Consider the following 22,320-nt stretch of genomic DNA (forward strand, 5'->3'; position numbering starts at 1 on the left):
GGTACAATAAGCTACCTATTACACTTCTATAATATTTTGGGTCTACTGGTTTTCCTACTGGGTCAGAGTCAATATTGATGTTGGTTGCCATTGGAGTGTTTATTATCTTTGAATTTTCCATGCAGAATTTTTTAATTAACTCCTTAGCATATTTAGTTTGATAAATATAAATTCCATCTTTAGTTTGTTTTATTTGTAAGCCTAAGAAAAAATTAAGTTCACCAACCATACTCATTTCAAATTCACTTTCCATTAATTTAACAAATTCTTTTAGAAATTTAGAGTTAGTAGATCCAAAAATTATATCATCAACATAGATTTGGGCTATGAAGATGTCTTTTTCTACAGTTTTTATGAATAGAGTTGGATCTATTTGACCTTGGTTGAAGCCTTTGGAAATTAAGTGATTGGACAACCGTTCATACCATGCCCTAGGGGCTTGTTTAAGTCCATACAAGGCTTTTTTTTTAACTTAAATGCGTGAGTAGGATTGTTTAAGTCTTCAAATCCTGGGGGTTGGATTACATAGACCTCTTCTTTGATGAAACCATTTAAAAAGGCTAACTTAACATCCATTTGGTATAATTTAAACCCTTTATTTGCTGCATAGGCTAATAGCATTCGAATGGATTCGAGTCTAGCTACCGGTGCATAGGTTTCATCATAGTCTAATCCTTCAACTTGACTAAACCCTTTGGCTACTAGTCTGGCTTTGTTTCTTATGATATCACCCTGATCATCCAACTTATTTCTAAAAACCCATTTGGTGTCTATTATTGATTTATCTATGGGTTTAGGTACAAGGTCCCAGACTTGGTTTCTTTCAAATTGGGCTAATTCCTCCTGCATAGCTATGATCCAGTCCGAGTCGGGTAGTGCTTCTTCTATTGTTTTAGGTTCGATTTTAGAAATTAGGGCAATCTGACTATGGATTCTATAGGAAGATCTAGTTCTGACTCCTAGGTTTGGATCACCCATGATTTGGTCAGGTGGATGAGAGGTACTGGCCCTAGTTGGTCTTATAATTGGGTCAGAGGCTGGTTCCTCTGGTTTATTAAGATTTGGTTGAATTTCATCATCTTCTATATTTCTTGGTTCAACATTCACATTTATATTTGGTAGATTATTTTCTTCATCAAATATTATATTAGTTGTTTCTTCAACTTTTAGGGTGTTTTGATTGTAGACTCTATAGGCTCTACTATTTGAGGAGTATCCTAAAAATATTCCTGGGTTAGATTTGGGTGTGAATTTTCCTAAATAATCTTTAGTATTTAAAATGTGAACTTTACACCCAAATATTTTTAAATAGTTTAAGTTAGGAATTTTATGATAATATAGTTCATAAGGGGTTTTCTTGTGAAATTTGTTGATTAAAATTCTGTTTTGAATATGATTTACAGTATTTATTACTTCAGCCCAAAATTGGTGATTTAAATTATATTCATTTAACATAGTTCTAGCGGCTTCTTGTAGTGTTCTATTTTTACGTTCTACTAGACCATTTTGCTGAGGGGTTCTAGGACATGAAAATTCATGTAGGTATCCATTTATTTTACAAAATTGAGTAAATCTATGATTTTCAAATTCTCCCCCGTGATCACTTCTTATTCTTTTAATTTTAGTATCTTTTTCATTTTCTATTAGTTTGCAAAAATTACTAAATATTTCATAGGTTTCATCTTTTGTTTTTAGGAATCTTACCCATGTAAACCTAGAGGAGTCATCAATTATTACTAAGCAATACTGGTTCTTGCTTAGTGACTTGGTTCCATGTGAATCAAATAGGTCAAGGTGAAGGAGCTCAAGTAACGAGTTGGTTCTTTCTAGATTTGTTGATTTGTGTGTTGACTTAGTTTGTTTTTCTTGTTGACAAGCATTACAGATTGAGTTTTCAATGAATTTTATTTTGGGCAAACCTCTAACTAGACCATTATGACTCATTTTTGAAATGAGTCTAGTGTGAGTGTGACCCAGTCTTCTGTGCCACAAGTCAGTTTCCTCTTCCTGTGTTATTAAACACTTTATTGAGGATGTGGGTAGATTGATTGAGTACATATTATTTTTCCTAAGTCCCTTAAGTGTGATTTCAGGATTTTCAATATTTTTGACTAAACATCTAGCTTTGTCAAAAGTGACTAAGTATCCGCTATCACACAATTGGCTTATACTTAGTAAGTTGAAATTGAAATTTTCAACTAACAGAACTTTTCTAATAATAAAATCGGAGCTGAGTTCGATATTACCTCTTCCTATTACTTTAAGTTGACCATTGTTGCCGAATGCAACTGATCCTAAATTTTTTAGTTTGAGCTTTGAAAACTTCAATTTATCTCCAGTCATATGTCTGGAGCATCCACTATCCAACATCCATTGATCCAACTCCTACACATAAAGTGAATGAATTGGTTTCTTGTTAATGGATAAAAAGATAGTTTGACTGAAGTGGACTCCTTAGAATTTTATCTTACCCAGGCTAAGTTAACAATAATTGGTCATATTGTTGCAATTGTTTAGAAAAGTGTTTTAAAGTTTTTTATTTATTTATTATTATTATTATAATTAATTTAACTTGATTAAAACTGTTTAGGTTGGAGATATTTGAATTAATTTGATTTTGAAGGATGTTTAACTTAACTTTAAGTAAGATTTAAAATTTAGTTTGCTTAGTCATCTCACCCGATCTAAATTGTCAATCAGGGAATCCTATAATTGATGTGAAATGATTTATTGTTGAATTCAAAGGTCTGGCTTAACTTTGTGTTAGATTCAGGTTTAGCTTTGGGTTCAACAAGTAAGCATTCTTTGGATAAACTTCTGGGCTATGGTGAGTCACAAGGAGCTCATTAAAGTAACCATGCCTTCGAGGTTTTCCAAATAGTCCTACCCACTGAACTTAATACTAATCCTTGGTCTAACTAGTTAGGATCCATTTAAGGGTAGCTTCGGTCAGTTCCACTTGGCCAAATGCACCAGGTCGAAGTCATATCTTCCTAGACATGCGATGCCCAAGCTTCCCTAACGTACTATCATCCAAAAAATTTCATCAGTACCGTGAGTCAAGTTAAACCTAGCCCATTTTACCTAACCTTAATTACCCTGCTGGGTGGTCTACTCTTGGTTACCCTTATTGGGTATATTAAGTTCGGAGGTGCCAGATAATCTGGAGCCTTCCTTTTAATTTGATTTAATTATTTAATTTCAAATTTTGAATTTCATTTAATTTTTGAATTTAAATTTTGAATTTTGAATTTGAATTTCGAATTTTGAATTTCATTTTTGAATTTAAATTTTAATTTTTGAATTTAATTTTTGAATTTATAATTTAATTTCGAATTTTGAATTTAATTTTTGAATTTATAATTTAATTTCGAATTTTGACTTTAATTTTTGAATTTATAATTAAATTTTTGAATTTAATTTTTGAATTTATAATTTAATTTCGAATTTTGAATTTCATTTTTGAATTTATAATTTAATTTCGAATTTCGAATTTCATTTTTGAATTTATAATTTAATTCCGAATTTTGAATTTCATTTTTGAATTTATAATTTAATTTTGAATTTTGAATTTAATTTTTTTAATTTATAATTTAATTTTGAATTTTGAATTTCATTTTTTAATTTATAATTTAATTTCGAAATATCATTTTTCTCTTTGTTCCCCCTGGATCACGGCCTCGATATGGTCTATCGAGGTAATGTATTTGATCCTTCGGGACCCAGTATTGACCAAGTCCAACTTGATTGATCAATTTGGACTTGGGGACCCATGCTTGGGCTGTGTTACTACTTTGTTTGTTTATTAAGGATAAGTAAGATTTATATTTACTTTTATATCCTAGCCCAGTTCTATTGTAAATGACCCTTTGTGTCCCAAGAATTAAGTCCAAGTTCTTGGAGCCCAAAGAAAACCGTTCTAAAGTAGTTTTTAAATCTTTAACCTGATTTTTTAGACTTGAATTTTCTTCCTCAAGTTTATGAACTTGAGTTGGAAATTCAGTCTGACTCTGGTCAGGTAAGGTTTTAGTGTCAGCCACTTCTTTAAGGACAGATACTTCCTTTAGAAGTGACTTAACTTTCAGGTTTGACTTAGCTAATTTACGCAATAAATAACTAACTAAAATGTTTAACCGGGAGATACTTACAGCGGGGTCTGGTCCTTCGGAAACGGATACGGATCCGTGGCTTTGCTCGGACTCCGCCTCGGACTCGCTCTCGCTTCCGGATTCGACGATTTGGTCCCGGGCCATTAATGCGAGTAGACTCGTCTGTTCGAGCTCGTCGTCGTCGTCCTCCGATGAAGATTCGTCCCATGTTGCCTTAGGGACCTTTTTCCTTCTTTGCTTTTTGACCTCCTTCAGGTTAGGGCAGTTGGATTTGATGTGCCCTTTTTTGTTGCAGCCGTAGCATGTAACTTCAAACTTCATCTTTGAGTTCTGTGAACCTTCCTTCGTTTTTACTGCCTTTTTTAGATCTCTTTTGTTGAAGCCCTTCGTTTTGTAGAGCTTCTTCACGAGGTTTACCAGCTCGGTTGTAATTTCAATGTCTTCATCGTCTGAGTCTGGTTCAACCTCCGACTCCGGTTCCGTTCTTCGTCGTGATCTCGGTTCCCGTGTTCGACTTGTACCTGCAACCAACGCAATACCTTTCTCGGTTGGCTGTGCATTAGTCTGCTCATGAAGTTCAAATTCACAAAATAATTCGTCTAATTTTATTGAAGACAAGTCCTTGGAAACTTTGTAGGCATCTACCATTGATGCCCACAATGTGTTCCTTGGAAATGAGTTTAAAACATACCTTATGACGTCCCGATTCTCTATCTTCTGTCCGATTCCGTGAAGAGAATTGAGGATGTCTTGGATTCTCGCATGTAGAGAACTTGCCGTCTCGCCTTCCTGCATCTTTAGATTATATAATTTATTAAGTAAAAGATCTCTTTTACTTACCTTGGTGTCGTTAGTGCCTTCGTGGAGTTCGACTAGCTTTTCCCAAAGCTCCTTTGCGGAAGAGAACAGGTCGACTCTGTTGAGTTCTTCTTTGGTAAGGCCGCATTGGAGGGTGCAGGTAGCTTTGGCGTCGGCTTCCACCTTTTTGATTAGAGAGGCGTCCCACTTCTCGCAGGGGGTTGGTTTGCCGTCGTCATCGGAAGGTAGCTGAAGTCCCGTCTTAATGATCATCCATGTTTCGAACTGAATCTTCAGATACGTCTCCATTCTTCCCTTCCAATAACCGAAATCATCTCCGGAGAATAGTGGGGGACGAACAGTACTGAACCCCTCTTGTTGAGCCATTTGTAATATGCAATAAAAACAACAAAAATATATGTTCCAAGACTACGTCTTGGATTAGTAGTGCGGGAATAAAGAATAGTAATAATAATAACGAGCTCGAGTGGTGTTGCACCAACTTCGGGCAAAATCCGATTCGATAAAAGAATTAGAATAAAGCTTTAAGGCTAAATTCTAATTGACTCCGAAAAATATAAAATCGAAAGAAAAATTTGTTTTGAAAGGTGGTTGCACCAATTTAAAACAACCTGGCTTTGATACCAATTGTTGGATCGAGACCACGCTAGAGGGGGGGGGGGTAAATAGCGTTCGTGGCTATTTCTTTCGATTCGTAAAACAAACGAGTAAAAGCGCAGCGGAATAAAGAAATAACAAACACAGAGAGACAGGAAGATTTACTTCGTTCGGAGCCTAAAGCGACTCCTACTTGAAGGCCCGCGATCCTTGATCGCTTTCCGTGGGCAACAACTATAAGCACGATAAAACTATTACAGATTAACTACAATTTAAAGCAGTAAACAGATTATACCGACAACAAAAGACTAAATCGAAGCTCCGGGTTGTCGGGTTCTGGATCGAGTCGTTAGCAGCTTGTCGCAGGGAGATTACTTAGATTGTTGTGTTTTTTCAAGTCGCACCTTGACCCTTCTTTTATATAATGTTCCGGCGCCTGGATCCCTGGAGTGTGATGTGGCTAGCCAACCAGATTACGCATGTGTTAACCCGCTAGGATAAACTTTGGTCCGGCGCGGATCGGCGCCGGACCTCAGCGCCTGATCCATCCGGGCCGGACTTTTTCCAGGTTCCTCACCGCAAACAAAGGTTAGTCCGAGCAAAATCCCCAAAGACAGTGTTAGAATAAGACAAAACATCGTAAAGAAGAATTGACGGTCTTGAACTGTCAGGTTCTGATTTCCAACCGAAATCCTAGGTCGACTCGACGCCTTTCCCTCTACGGGAATGCGTCCTCACCTACTCCACTCGGAGAATTGTTGCCAGTCGATCCTCCGGATCGATGGACTTTTGCTCAATGCTCGATCCGGACTTTCTGCTGGACATCCGCTTCCCGGCTAGTCCAGACTTTCACCTGGTTCGCGACACCAGGACTTTCCACCTAGGGTTACCACCCCCTAGGACTTTTGCCTGAAGCCATCGACCTGCCAAGACTTTCCGCATAGGGTTACCACCCCCTATGACCTAGGGTTACCACCCCCTAGGGTTTTTCCCTTTGCTTAACCGCAGCTAGGACTTTCCTGAAATACTCATTCAACCATGTTAGATTACAACAACCCTTAACTTTGAATCCTTTGCCATTATCAAAACTCAGGTTCGATCGTCGGATGCTTCCCGCACCAACACTCTGCGCCGATCCGGAGAGGGTTGTGAGGAAGACTTGACACTTCACCCTATCTGTATACCGGTGAAGTGTGGCTACGTTATCAAACTTATCCAGATGATCGTCTGCATCAGTCGACCCGTTGTACTCTCCGATGGTCAACGGAGTATAATGCCTCGGCAGTGGGTCTTACAAGATATTCTCGGAGAACTATCGGTTGATCCGTTCGGACGATGCGGCACTTCGGGGTGCTTTGCCTTTCCGTGCATCCCGAACAAGAGTGTTGTCAGAGGATGATCCCCTCTCTTGATTCACCTGGGTTATTTCTAAGGACGTTCGGAACAAAGCTCGATGGAAGGGATCAGTGCGGGTGGTGCTTCCCCCTGTGTGCCGGTTGGCCTTCTATTCTGTAAGCTGCGGCGCTAGCTGATCGACTAACGCTTGTTGTTGTTGTTGCTCAATCATTTTTGCTGCTCGGACTTGAACAAGCATCTCCAGCTCCTCTTGAGTGAGCATCACGGTGGTGAGTCATCCAGCGTCCTCTATCTTCTCGGTTGGATGCAGGTGACATTCCCACAGACGACGTCAAATATGATCCTGCCTAAAAGTCGATGAGATGGATACTGGGGATGTGGTGCTCTTGCTGACCTCCTATGGACTTCACTCCGACCTGCAACACAAGAGAAGGGGTCCCCGGCAATGGCCCTCCGACGATCAAGTCAGTCTCTGACAAAGAAGAAGAAGAAGCAGTAAGTGGAGTAACAAGAAGACTGTAGCACAATAGTAAAATATCGCATACCTCCGCTGATGCTTGGACCCCCTTTATATAAAGCTTCGATAGCATGCATGCACACTTCCCAAGGTGAGCACGCATCTCAAAGATTTTCCTAAAAAGACTTGTCAGTAAAGTGTCCCTGACACAGTACCTTAACAGGCTGAGCATATTTCTGAAGTGACAGTGAAACCTTCCACCGTACGATCCTCTGTCTGACCATGCCGCCTGTCAGCGGCACTAACTCCCAAAAGGATGTCGAAAGATAGCCTGCTGTATTTGTTGCTTGGCCGAACGGAATAGCTGCTCGGCTAGAATTCCACTGTCCACGTGCTGTCCGTTATCAGGCCGAGTGGGATAGCCGCTCAACCGGAAGTCCGCTGTCTGCATGCTCTGTTGCTGGGCTGAGCGGGATAGCCGCTCGGCCGGAAGTCCACTGTCAACGTGCTCGGCTGACGTCGAGCCTACTGCTAGGCCGAGCGGAGGAGTCGTTCGGCCCGATTTTTGTATATTGCTCCCTTTGTCGTCCTCTTATTTGAGTGTCGGGTGCTCGGCTCATGGCCAAGTCAAGGGTGATATCGGATCGAGCCTTTCTCCTCCCGATCGGGTGCCCCGCTCGCCCGATCAACCGATGATATCGAAGCGTTGACCACCTTGACTTTGACCTCCACCATGACAACGGTCCTTCACAGGGTGGGCCCCTCCTTATCACCGCATCAATAATTTTATTGGTATCAGAGCATGGTTCGAGTTTGAATGTTGGATTTTTGTGTTTTTGAGATTTCTATCTCGTTGTGATTTATGATTTTTCAAGTTTGGGATGCAAGGAAAATCAAATGACATCTCTAAGTTATAGGAAAGTAAGGTATACCTTTGGTCATTATCTTACATTTTGGGTTCACTACTTGGTGTAGGTTATTGTTAGACAAGTGGAATATCATAGAAATTGAGGTATCATTGGTTAGAATCTTTCCAACTTAGTTGGATTGTATAACTATTTCTACACCTGTCTATTAGGTACTCACTAATTTGATTTAGCATGATGACACTTAGTGAATCAACTCTATTTACAATCATGGTCGGAGCCGATCATGAAAGCGACTAGTTGACACGTTAGGGATCCAAACCTGATGCAGAGACTGTTGAGTCTTCTGTGGCACCAACTGATACCAAGTTGGAAAACAGAGGTCGAGCCCTTCAACAACCTAGTGGAGATCAAAAAACATAGTCTCAAGAAACACCAATATCGATACTCGCCCCTTCCACTACCAATTGGATATTGGATAAGGCGCATATATCGATACTAGCCTAATTAATAGAGAATTGGTGTTCTCTATTCCACTGGAGCTTTTGACCCATAGACCGCTCATACTTGGTTAGATAACATCCAATGTACATTTAGATATATGACCTACATTGATGCGAAAAGGATGGAGTTTGTTGCTTATCATATATAAGGCCAGGGCACCACTTGGTGGAAAGTGGAGAAGATGACATTCGGGGAACAAAGGATCACTTGGTGATTATTTTGAGAGGCTTTTGAGAGATAGAGCTTCGCTACCTCCTTTTTGTATAGCTCGTTGTTAGGAGTTCCTTAACTTTAAGTAGAGAAACCATAGCATAATGGATTTCAAGGCAGAGTTTAGTCAACTCGCCGAATGTGAGCCCCACTTAATAACTCAAGACTATGTATTCTCGAGGCAAACCTAGTAAAAGAAGACCTATTCACGGAAGTAAATTGATCAAGATTCGTGGTTCATCCGAGAGGTACTCGTATGCATCAAGACCTAAAATGCTCCTACTGGTGGAACGATATTAAGGACCTTGCAGACTTTATAGCTCATCAATAAGTAAAGGAAGAACATCATAGTGATGCAGTAGAAGAATTGTAGGTCATAACCCACAAAGAGTGTCAAAGAATAGCAAGCCTATTTTGATAGATTTTTATACCGAAGTGGAAAGGGAAATATAGTACGATGAATTTTTGAAGGGTGCATGATTTGAATTGGATGATCATTGATCAATTAAATAAGTTCGACCATCTTCGACTAACATGCTAGACTGACTCTTTGGATCACTTGGTGGAGATTCCAATGAGTCATGTGTACATAACTTTGTTTTTGTGTAGAATTTTAGATAGATAGATGAAGCACATCATTCACTAAATGGAGAACTCATCAAACACAACGAATATGAAAAAATAAACCATCAATAATAGGTTGACAAATAAATTTAAGTTTTTCAATACTAGCGGTATTAGAACTAGTATTATATATCGAAAATATTCATGAGTTAATCCATATTCTTTTAAAATTAAACATATTAATGGTGAGGTGTTGTGAGCATTATACGATTCATCAAAAACTCTATAAGCTAACAATCTTTTTTTTTGGATATATCAAGAGTTATCGATCCAATGGTAAGTCACACTCATATTCCAAGTGTTTGTCAATAATCACTCTAAATATCATAATATAAAGAAATTTTATTATTGAATTTACTAAATGTTTTTGAATTAAAATTTTCCCCCTTATTTTATTAATTTTGTAATTATACGAGTGTAGTACATAGTTCTAGAAATACGTTTAGTAAATAAATTAAGATATTCTTTATAAAAATCTTCAAAAATGTATTTAGATCCAAAACTAAATAAAAGATAGATACAGAAATAAATATAGCTAATAATTCTCTTAATTTATTATCAGAATATAAAAATAAATTAGAATTACTATTTCCACTAGTGGAAAATCTAGATAATTGTGCCTGAGCACAGTCAATTCCAAATTTCGTTGGGTGCTTTACTTCTACGTGCCATTTCAATGATTAATAGCCAACGCCAACTTGAAATTTGTAGGAAGAATTGCAGTGCTTATATTTTGTATGCAATTCTCCTAATGGAAGAGTAACTTTATCAAAATGTTTAATAAAAATAGAAGATTTCAAAGGAGGAACTTTCTAAACCTTTGAAGTAGTTGCATTGGTACTTCCTTATGTTTTGGGTGTCGTAGTTGGATTCAAAAGTTGCTTAGTCTCATTATCGGTGAATTGAATGTTCGAATTCACCATTTCCTTGCCTCGAGTCAATAGCGTGTAGAGATTACGAAATTGAGAATGAGATTGTGAGAGTAGAGAAGATGTGAGTGAAAATAATGAAATGAGCTCTCTATTTATAGAGTTTGGAGAGTAACGAATACTAAATTATAGTCATTAATCAAAAAATGATCAAATGATTTCAACCGTTGAAAAAAATATAAAAAAATCCCTCTTTTTTTCCATCCCAACGCCATCCTAACGGCTAGAATTCCATCGATGGTTTCAACGGTCAGAACCGTCGATTCCAATAGTCTAGCACTAAATAAAAAAAACAAACTGAACTGCTAATTTGAACTGACGATTAACTGCCGATTGATGATTTTTGGAGGAGTTGAATTGTAACTGGTCTGACACCCTGCTAGGTCAGTTACGATTTTTCAACCGTAATCGGGTCAATGGGTACCTGGCCTTGTTGACCTGGTTCTAAGTCCAGACCAAGGTCGATTCAAACTCAGACCGAGATCGGGCCTACATCTGCCTGTATCTACTGATTTCATGCTCTGCTCCTGCACAGAGAAAGAACGCCTTGTAGGTCATGTCATGACAAATATGGCCTCGTCGTCATGACTAACCTGCTCCGTCCAACTCTAGTCACGCTAGTCCTGGGCCATCATATTTGATATGAGATCCCGTCCCTAAGATTTTATGGTGAAAATTTATTTCTAGTTAATCTCCTATTTACAACAAGCGGTCGAAAACATTTATTGGTGAAAGAGATGTCAACCTGATCTTTTTTTTATTTTAAAATATTTTTAAAATAAATAAATTTTTAGTAAATAAAAAAGTTTAAGTGCATGTTAATTTTTTTTATAATCAACATATTCAACTCTTTAAATAGGAAGTAATGATATGATCCTATAAAATATTTCGAACACTATTAAGATAAATTAAAAAATGCTCACGATTCAATATCTAATAACCGATATTCTTAGATCTATCATTTCACTAAAGAAAAATCACTCTTGTAGTATGCTAATATGCCATAGTTACGAATTAAATTTTGGATGTTAATTACTTATTAAAATATTTTGCCCTTCACTAATCTCTTTGAAACTTGCACACATGACATGATATGATAATTTGTTGGTACCACATCTATCTATCATCTCAGACGTGTGGCAAAGAAGCAAAGTTTCCACTGATTGTATTAAAGACTGGTCGATTCAGTTTGGTTTGATCTTAATCAATGAGAGGATTAAATTAACCATAGGATGAAAGTGGGTTGTTGAGAAGAACAAATTGCGGAAGGTGAGAAATGTATTTTGGAGAACTATATCGCAAGGAATGAATGGTACTTGGAGAACAAAACTTAGGTTAGACTGTATGTACTTGGTTTCCTATCGATGATGTGCTTACTTGTTTTGTTACATGCGGCACTTTTGGAAAAGAACACTCCTCAGATTTCAAATTATCTAAAAGACACACCCAACTTTCATTCTTCTCCAAATGATGCATCATATTCTAATTTCACCTTTATGAGTTTTTCTCTTTCCTCTCTTATCTTTCCTCTCTCTTTAAATGCATACAATAATTTTCTTTTATTCTCTTTTCTCTCAAATTTTAATTTAAACTTTAATAAATAATCCTCTAAATTTATTTAATTTTAATTTTAATTTAAAACTTCAATTAAAATTAAAAAAATATTGAACATGTTAACTATATATATCTTCTATTATTAATATTTATTTATAAAAAATAAAATTATAAGATATTAGTACAACAAGTGGTGTTATTTTTTAAAAACCGTAAAAAAAAGACATAATTGGATTCTGGAGCAGTGCAGAAATCAACCAGAATTAGAATGGTATAATCTTTCTAAGTCCATCAATGAATTTTAACAGAAATCTATTGATAAACTGAGGAGCTTTGATTTGTTAAAGAGAACATATAATTGAAGAGGATAGTACAATGAAAGATTTATAGTGTCCATTTCTAATTCTAACCTCTTTACTATAAATTATGTGTATTTGTTAATTGTCTTAAAGTTATAAACTTTGAGGTCACTATTGTTCTAATATCTTTGGGTATCTATGACTTCGGGGCACTTTAGAAACATGCAACACTTGATTGGGTCTAATCATTGCTTTCTAAATAATTTTTGTAAAAATATTTCTGTCGAATTTAAATTTGGTCGCTAACATTAGCTATCAATATTAATTTAGTCGCTAAATTTAACAATAGGAATTTAAAATCCATCCCTATTTTAACGATCAAATTTAAATTAGTAATTGAATATAGTTTATCGGACACTAATTTAGTAATTGAATCAAAATTAGTTGCTAAATGTATTTTGCAAAATATCAGTTATTAAAATTTTAAATCCATCTCAATTTTAATGATTGAATATAATTTATCGATCGCTAATTTAGGGATCGAATCAAAATTGATTGCTTGCATTAGCCATCGATATTAATTCGATTCCTAAAATTAACTATAGATATTAATTCGATCATTAAAATTAGCAATAGAAAATTCCATCTCTATTTTAATGATGAAATTTAAATTGAGTTTGCTATTTAATAATCAAATTTTATTTCGATAGTTACATCCGTCGTTAATTCATAACTTTCTAGTAAAGAAGAAGAGGGGTGTGGTACTAACCAGATGAAAATAATAAAGAGAATTAGAAATCATTGGCGTTTGATTCTTTCATAGTAATCGAAATGAGAATAGAATAATCTTGGCAATTTACCAAAAGACGTACTTAGAGTTATAAATTGACCAAAAAACATACCATACTTTGATATTTACCAAATAACATACTTAATTTTCTATTCGTCCCATTCTACCCCTCAATCATTTGTCAATTTCTTACCTTTTTTTTGCATGTAATTTTTTTTCTCTTCCCTTTCTTCAATGCAGCAATCCTCTCTTCTCTTTCCTCTCATCTTCTCTTTCCTCACCCTTTTTGAGATATGCATGCATGCAAATCATAATATGGGTCTGATATTATTTCATATCAGGTCCACGGGATTAGAGTTTAACGTGTTTTCTTTAATAACATTTTAACACCTTCGGAGAAGTCGAAATATGAAATGGACGGCACCGTTGGACTCCTTGCAGTCTCAGAAATCTATAGAATCTGAAATGAGTCCAATCTGAGGTCTCTATGCCCACTTATAGACCTAGAGACCTCGGATTGGACTCATTTCAGATTCTGTAGATTTCTGAGACTGTAAAGAGTCCAACGGTATCGTCCATTTCATATTTCGACTTCTCCGAAGGTGTTAAATTATGGTAAAAAGAATCGGCTAAAACAACTTAATGTGGGCCTGATATGAACTATGGGCCTGATATAGTTCATATCAGGCCCACGTTGGGCTTGATATGGTTCCATATCACAGCCACATTGGGCCTGATATGGTTCCACCACTAGGAATGTCAAAAATAATAATGAAGAGTATATTTGGACTCCTTGCAATTTTAGAAATCCACAGGAACTGAAATGAATGCAATCAGAGTTCTCTAGTTCCATCAGTGGGTTTCGATCAAAACCCACTGATGGACCTAGAGAGTTCCGATTGCATCCATTTCAGTTTCTGTGAATTTCTAATATTGCAAGGAGTTAAAATATGCTATCTATTATTTATTTCAACTTCTAAAAGATGTTATAATATAAAAAGAAAGAATCAACAAAACAATCCCTATACATTTTAGGTTTTTCAAAACCTCTGGTCCACCACTAAGAATGTCAAAAATAACAATGGAGAGCATATTTGAACTCCTTGCAACATTAGAAATTCATAGAAACTGAAATGAGTGCAATCGGAAATCTCTAAGTCTAAATCTCTCTTTCTTTCTTTTTTTTTCTTTTTTTTTTGTTATCAGGCCTGATACGAAGAGATATCAGGCCTACGTTAGGCTTGATATCTCTTCATATCAGGCCCAACATGGATATCAGGCCTAATAACAAAAAAAAAAGAAAAAAAATAAAAAAGAAAGAAAGAAAGAGAGATTTAGGTTTTTCAAAACCTTTGGTCCACCACTAGGAATGCCAAAAATAGTAATGGATTGCATATTTGGACTCCTTTCAATTTTAGAAATCCATAGGACCTGAAATGACTGCAATCTGAGGTCTCTAGGTCGATCAGTAAGTTTCAGTCAAAATCCACTAATGGACCTAGAGACCTCCGATTGCACCCATTTCAGTTTCTATGGATTTTTAATATTGCAAGGAGTTCAAATATGCCCTCTATTGTTATTTTTGACATTCCTAGTGGTAGACCAGAGGTTTTGAAAAACCTAAAACGTATGGGGAATGGTTTACTGATTCTTTCTTATTATATTTTTAACATCTTTTAAAAGTTAAAATAAATAATAGATAGCATATTTTAACTCCTTGCAATATTAAAATTCCACAGAAACTGAAATGGGTGCAATCAGAGCTCTCTAGATCCATTAGTGGATTTTGATTGAAACTCACTGATCGACCTAAAGACCTTAGATTGTAGCCATTTCAGGTCCTATAGATTTCTAAAATTGAAAGGAGTCTAAATATGTTATCCATTGTTATTTTTGTCATTCCTAGTGGTGGACCAGAGGTTTTGAAAAACCTAAATATCTCTTTCTTTCTTTCTTTTTTATTTTTTTTATTATGCCTGATATCTCCCATATCAGGTCCACGTTAGGCCTGATATGGGGAGATATCAGGCATAACGTGGGCCTGATATCTCTTCATATCAGGCCTAATAACAAAAAAAAAAAAGATTTAGACCTAGAGAGCTCCGATTGCACCCATTTCAGTTTATGTGGATTTCTAATATTGCAAGGAGTTCAAATACGCTCTCCATTGTTATTTTTGCCATTCCTAGTGGTGGACCAGAGGTTTTGAAAAACCTAAAATATATAGTGATTGTTTTGCTAATTCTTTTTAATTATATTTTAACATCTTTTAGAAGTTGAAAATAATAGATAGTATATTTTAACTCCTTGCAATATTAGAAATTCACAGAAACTGAAATGGATACAATCGGATCTCTCTAGGTCCATCAATGGGTTTTGATCGAAACCCACTAATGGACCTAGAGAACTCTGATTGCACCCATTTCAGTTCCTGTGGATTTCTAAAATTACAAGGAGTCCAAATATGCTCTTCAGTATTATTTTAGGCATTCCTAGTGGTGGACCAGAGGTTTTGAAAAACCTAAATTTCTCTTTCTTTTTTTTTTCTTTTTTTGTTATTAGGCCTGATATGAAGAGATATCATGCCCACGTTGGGCATGATATCTCTTCATATCAGGCCCAATGTGGGCCTGATATATGTTAGGATCTTAGATGGCTAGAGGGGGGGTGAATTGCCTCTTTAAAAACTTAAGCAGAGAGTTCTACATAGAAACTAGTTAGCGCAGCGGAATAAGCAAACTAAAACAAAACGAAAACCAACACACAAACACTGATACACAGATTTACGAGGTTCGGGGATAACTTGCCTCTACTCCTCGGCATGTCCGTAAGGTGGACGACTCCTTGATCTTCGGTAGATCGCACCCCGGAAGAATTCCGGCTAAAGATCCTCCTTGTAGGTGGAGTAACCTTCCCACAAAGTCTCAAGAAATATCTAAATTAAAGCACAAGACTTACAGAAGCTCGGTGGCAGAGAAGAATGAAAAATGCTTACAACCACGCGAGGATCAGTAGCAGAACAGAGATCGCAGTTCACCCGAGAGCTCAAGAACTTCGCACAACAGCACAGACTTTTCTTTCAAGCTTTCTTGTTGTTGTGTTCTTCTTTCCTCTCGCTGTTTTTTACTGCTTCTGAAGCCCTGTTCCCGATCATGGTCAGACTGCACGAATCAGTGCTGCAGCCAATCCCTCTTTCTCCTTACCTGGTTCTCTGAACTCACACCAATGAAATCACAGTCATCACTGGCGTCTCTGGATACGAACCAATAAGTAGAGGTCAAACTGAGCGCAGCCCAATCGCAATCAGATTCGCCAGTGAACGTTGATGCCTCAAATGCATCTGTTGCAGCAAATCACAGTGAAAAGAGCACTTGTCTTCTTCTCTTAATGAAGCTTAATTTGAATTCAACCATGAGAGTGTGAACTGCGACCTGCAAGCTAAAAAGACTCACAGCAGATGGTTAAAAACAGACGGATGAAAACAAATACGGCAAGAACAATCAATACCGTGGATCGGTCAGCAGACCGATCCACACTTTCTAGATCATCGCTGATCGGTCTGGCGACCGATCAGGAACTAATCTGATCAGTCTCCAGACCGATCAGATGTCGCTGCGCACAGCTTCTGATCGGTCTGCGGACCGATCAGGCACTAATCTGATCGGTCCCGAGACCGATCAGATGTCGCTCTTCCCAAGCGCTGTAAGCCCTCCTGATCGGTCTCCAGACCGATCAGTAAAATCACAGTAGGCTACTGATCGATTTCTGATCGGTCTGCAGACCGATCAGGTGTCCAAGGTTTCACTGGATCGGTCTGCCGACCGATCCAGCTTCTTGACTCAGTCCGGGTCGAGCCCTCTCTGACCTAGTCCGGAGAAACGAGCTCCCTAGCCCTCTCCGACTTCATCTGGTCCTAGAGAACGAGCTACCGAGCCCTCTCTGACTTCGCATGCCAAGTTTCCTTCTTGGACTTTTCAACACCAGATGTCCGATCACCCTTGATCCATCTGGATTTTCCCTTGCCTGGCTTCACTCACCAGGACTTGCACCTAGCTTCACTCACTAGGGTTTTCACCTGGCTTCACTCACCAGGATTCCCAATCTGCTTGGCTTCACTCACCAGGACTTTCCAACTGCCTAACATCCCAGTTAGGACTTTCTCAATCAGGTCAACCTAGATCAGTAATTAATCTGAGTTAAATATCTGATAAAACTTAAATCAGTGTCAACAGCAAAACAACATCCAGGTCAGACTGTATCAACAATATCTTCTCATATCAGGCCCAACGTGGGCCTGATATGGGAGATATCAGGCCTAATAACAAAAGAAAAAGAAAAAAAAAGAATCGAATGGTGTTGTTCATTGATAGCACATCCGAGAAGCCGAAATAAACAATTGATCGCATATTTTAACTCCTTGAAACCTCATAAATCTATAGGAATTGAAATGGGTGCAATCTGAGGTCTCTAGGTCCATCAGTGAGTTTCGGTCAAAACCTACTGATGGACATAGATACCTCAGATTGTACTCATTTCAAGTCCTGTGGATTTATGAGGTTGCAAGGAATTGAATGGTGTCGTCCATTGCATATTTTGACTGATCCGGAGATGTTAAAATTTTATAGAAAAAATCAACTAAAATAACCTAACATGAGCCTGATATGGTTCATATCTTATATTTTTAATATTTATTTATAAAAATTAAAATAAAATAAAATTTTAAAACACTAGCACTACAATAGTGTTGATTTTTTAAAATGGTAAAAAAAGATGCATAATTGGATTATGGAGCACTATAGAAACCCATGGGTCCAATAGGAGATCCCTAGATTCATAAATGATTTTTTATCGAAATTCATTAATAGAGTTAGGAGATTATAATTTTTAAAAAGTTCCATATACTGAAAGAAGATAGTATAATGAAAGTATTTATTATGTTCATGTCTAATTGTAACATCCTTGCGATAAATTATGTGTATGTCAGTTGTCCTAAAGTTGTAAACTTTGAAATTTTTTTTGTTTACTATTGTTAATGACTTTAATCTGATATCTCTAGATATCTATAGACTTCAGGGCATATCAAAAACATGTAACAGTTGGAAAATGTTCGATTTGAGCTCTCTAAATATTTTTCGTGAAAATATTTTCATTGAATTTAAATTCGATCGTTAAATTTAGCTATGGAAATTTAAATTTCATTTCTATTTTAGCGACTAAATTTAAATTAGTGATAGAATATAATTAATTATCACTAATTTAGTGACATAATCAAATTGGTCGCTAAATATATTTAGCTATCGATTAGAGATTGAAACAATCGTTTGCTAAACTATTCGTCATTAATTTTAATGATCATTTTAATTCGATCACTAAAATTAATGACCAATTATAAAATATCAATCGCTTAAATTAACAACCGAATATAAATTATTGAATGTTAATTTAGTGACTGAATTTAAATTCAGTGTCTAACATTAGTGATCGATATTAATTCAGTCAATAGATTTAGGATTGATATTAATTTAGTCAATACAATTGGCAACAAAAATTTTAAATATGTCTCAGTTTTAGTGATCGAATATAATTTGTTAGTCGCTAATTTAGTGATCAAATCAAAATTGGTGGCTAACATTATTGATTGATATTAATTTGATTGTTAAAATTAGTGATAGATATTAATTCGATCACTAAAATTATCGATAAAAATTTGCATATCTGTTTTAATGATCAAATTTAAATTGAATTGTTATTTAACAACCGAATTTAAATTAGCAATCAAATATAATTTATTGTGCGTTAATTTAGCAATCAAATTTAAATTTGATTTCTAACATTAGTGACTAGTATTAATTCGGTCACTAAAATTAACGATGAAAGTTTAAATCTATTTCAATTTTAGCGATTGATCCGATAAAAAATTATTACTAGCATTAGTGGTCAATATTAATTTGATTGCTAAAATTAACCATAGATATTAATTCGATCGTTAAAATTAGCATAGAAATTTACATCTCTAGTGTAATGATCACATTTGAATTGAGTTGTTATTTAATAATCAAATTTTATTTTGATAGTTAAATCGGTGGTTAATTCACAGCTTTCTAGTAATGAAGAAGAGGGGTTTGGTGCTAGCTAGAGGAAAAGAATAATGAGTTGTTGGTGTTGGGTGTTAGGACATAGCGTTGCGTGGAGTCTCCACGGGGTGGAAGAACCTGGAATTAGAAAAATCGAACACCTTATAAATTTTCTAATTTACTTTAAATCATTGAAATATAAATTAACTAAAATAAATTAAAAATTAGAAAATAAATATTTAAGATATAGACACATTTTAGATAAAAATTCAGTATTTAACAAATTATGATTTTTGTTTAACAAATCCTATGTGTAGTATTCTTATAGAATATAATTTGTTTTTCTTTTAGTTGTCATTGCCATTTAGATTTTTTTATAAAAAAATGATCTACGCTATCACTAATGAGGATTTTTAAACTCTAGAAAAATGAATAATTTTATTATTCTCCATAGTAGGAGTGTAAATGAACCAAATCGCTTGTGAGCTATTCGAATCTTAATTCGATAAAAGTTTGTTTGAGCTCATTTAATGAAGCTCGTTAAAATAAACAAACTAAACTTAAGCTTCACAATATTCGGCCCGCTAGCTCTTGAATATGTTGGTTAAGCTCATGAATCAACTTTTAAATAAAAAAATAATATTTTTGATATTGAATTTATACATTTTACCCTCTAAACATAACATATAGAAAAATATATTAAATTTATTTATTATATTAAAATTATAAATTTTAATAAGAATATTATAATTTTCTCTAAATATATAATTTAGTTTTTAATAAATATTTAAATTTATAATTTATATTTATTAATCTTGTTTAGGCTCGATAAAAGTTTGAATAAGCTCATGAGACCTAAATATATTCGTTAAATAATGAATATATTCATTAAATAAAGCTTAAGATCGACTCGATTATAAATAAGTCAAACTCAAACATTTAAGAGTTCGACTCAGCTCGATTACACTCCTATTCATAGGGAATATAATCCCATATAAAATCATGGATAGTATCACACTTTTAATATATATAGTATCACACTTTTAATATATATAGTCTCACCAAATATGAAAATAATATATCTAGGAACATGTTTTTTACCTTCTAAAATTCTTGCAAAACAACTTCTTAAAAACTTTGATTAAGCTCAAAAGCATCTTTATAAAATAAAATAATTGTAAATTGATGTGGTAAAAGGCAAACAGAAGAGAATCATTTTCATAGTTAAATAAGAAATTAAAGAAGTAGGATAAAAGAGTCATTAAAAGATGACAACCATAATAGAGAAAATCTTTCCATTACTAAAACTAAAACGCGAACTAATTTTGTCTAAGGGTGGAAATCAAATAACACAAGGAACTAAACTAGAAGGATACAACTAGATCTATGGTAAATTTCTTCCGCTACTAGTTTGACTTTTTGTTGCCAAAGTTGCTTGTTCATCTGACTAACTAGTCCACTTTAAACATTGCTCTTGAAGTCCATAAACAGTTTGAAATTAGTCATGATTTCTCATGAGATGGCAAAGATGCATCCTGAAATTCATTATTCTATCTTATATAAACAGATGAACAAAGTCTTAGTAGACAATGAAAATACACTAAAAATATTTTTTTTGTCGACTTGTAAATGAAGCATGCAGTAGAGAGATCAAGAGGAGACGTCAAGCCTCGGTTCGAAGCAGAAGCCACAGTAGTTTAGGAACCTGAACTGCAATGGCTCGGTGGAGGGGCATGGGCACGGACACATCTGGCTCGACCATTTCCACACCTTCTGCCTCATGTCGAAGGTCAGTAGCACCGGCCACACTGAGGAGTGCATGAAGAGGAAGTGGCCGGCGCCGCAGCAGATGAAATTTTGGCCGTCTAACGTCTTGTATATGGAGTTCGGCATTTTAGCCACCTCCCGCCATGTCTTATCCTCGAGTTCCAAAATCATCACTCCCTCGTGCGGCCAATGGTTTGTCATGCCGACCATGACCAATTTATTCGACAGGTTGATCAACCCAACACAGGCAAGACGGTATGGACCACGAATCGATTCTTGAATCAGATACTCTATGCTTGAGGACGGCTTGGAGAGATCGAACGCCACTAAGTGGGGGAGTTGCATTGGGTGTGGGCCGATGAAGTAGTAGAGCACGCCGTTGCATATGACGGCCTCGTTGCTGCCTATCCAGAAGCCGATTTCTTGGGAGAAGCCGATGTCTTGGGCGAATGGCGTGTCCCACGATTTTGTGGTTGATTCGTAGATGTGGACGGATAAGCGCCAATGACTGGAGTTCCCTGGCAGCACAATGTGGGTGCACTTGGCGACGACCACGGTGTAGCCGCGCGTGCGATGGTCGAATGACAAGGTGAGCGCGTTGTAGTGGGGGGAAGAGCCGCCGGGGAATTGAGGAAGCAACTTCCAATCTCTCTTGATGGGATTTCCGACCAATAATTGGCCTCCTTCTTTTAGATTCATCAAGCAGACAAGGCCACAGGAGGAGGACGTAAAATTGAAAAATGTATAGAAATTATATATTAGAAAGCGAATAATTTCTTTCTAAAAAAATAATATAAATAAGGAAATATATTGACATAAGAAAAATAATGATTAAATAAATAAACTAACAATCAATTCATGAAAACGAAGATCCCTTGTTCTCTCCTGTTGAGAAAAATAAAAATTAACCAAGTAATCAAATTTTAATTTGTTAAAACTTCTATAAAAGGTGTTTTGTTTTTTTTTTAAAAAAAATCAATTATATTTTATTAAAATAATTAAGATTTTATAAGATTTTTTTATATAAAGAAAAAGGTCACATTATTAAACTATAAAAAAATAATCAGGATGAAATATATCTGATAAACGATGTGAGTTTTATTAATGTTAAAATTGTTATACGAAGCTCACGGACAAAGTTAACCTGTCTGTTAGATGGGTGGGGCAGGATATGTTTGTCATTTCAATCCTCGTTCTTGAATAACATTCTTGTTTTTATTCCCGTTTCGTCTCTGATTTTTCTTTTTGTCTAATCGGAAAATCCTGGTCCCGGTCCTATGGGGATTAAATCCTCATCCCCATCTCCGTCTTCTATTTTTTTTTTATCAAGAAATCTTATCCCCCCGCCCCCGCCCCCGCCCCCTC

At 36.0% G+C, this 22,320-nt stretch overlaps 1 protein-coding gene across 1 annotated transcript; it reads right to left on the reverse strand.

The window, feature by feature from the left end:
* Positions 1–20,838: 20,838 nt before the first annotated feature.
* LOC121979421 (F-box/kelch-repeat protein At3g61590-like) lies at positions 20,839–21,654 on the reverse strand. The gene has a single exon (XM_042531411.1). It carries the CDS (start codon positions 21,652–21,654, stop codon positions 20,839–20,841), a length of 816 nt encoding a protein of 271 aa, XP_042387345.1.
* Positions 21,655–22,320: the final 666 nt, after the last annotated feature.

Source organism: Zingiber officinale, chromosome 5A (genome assembly GCF_018446385.1).
Source record: "Zingiber officinale cultivar Zhangliang chromosome 5A, Zo_v1.1, whole genome shotgun sequence".
Lineage (NCBI taxonomy): Eukaryota > Viridiplantae > Streptophyta > Magnoliopsida > Zingiberales > Zingiberaceae > Zingiber > Zingiber officinale.

Excerpts from the sequence above, each read along its gene's own strand:
- LOC121979421 (XM_042531411.1), bottom strand. The coding sequence starts at position 21,654 with ATGAATCTAAAAGAAGGAGGCCAATTATTGGTCGGAAATCCCATCAAG.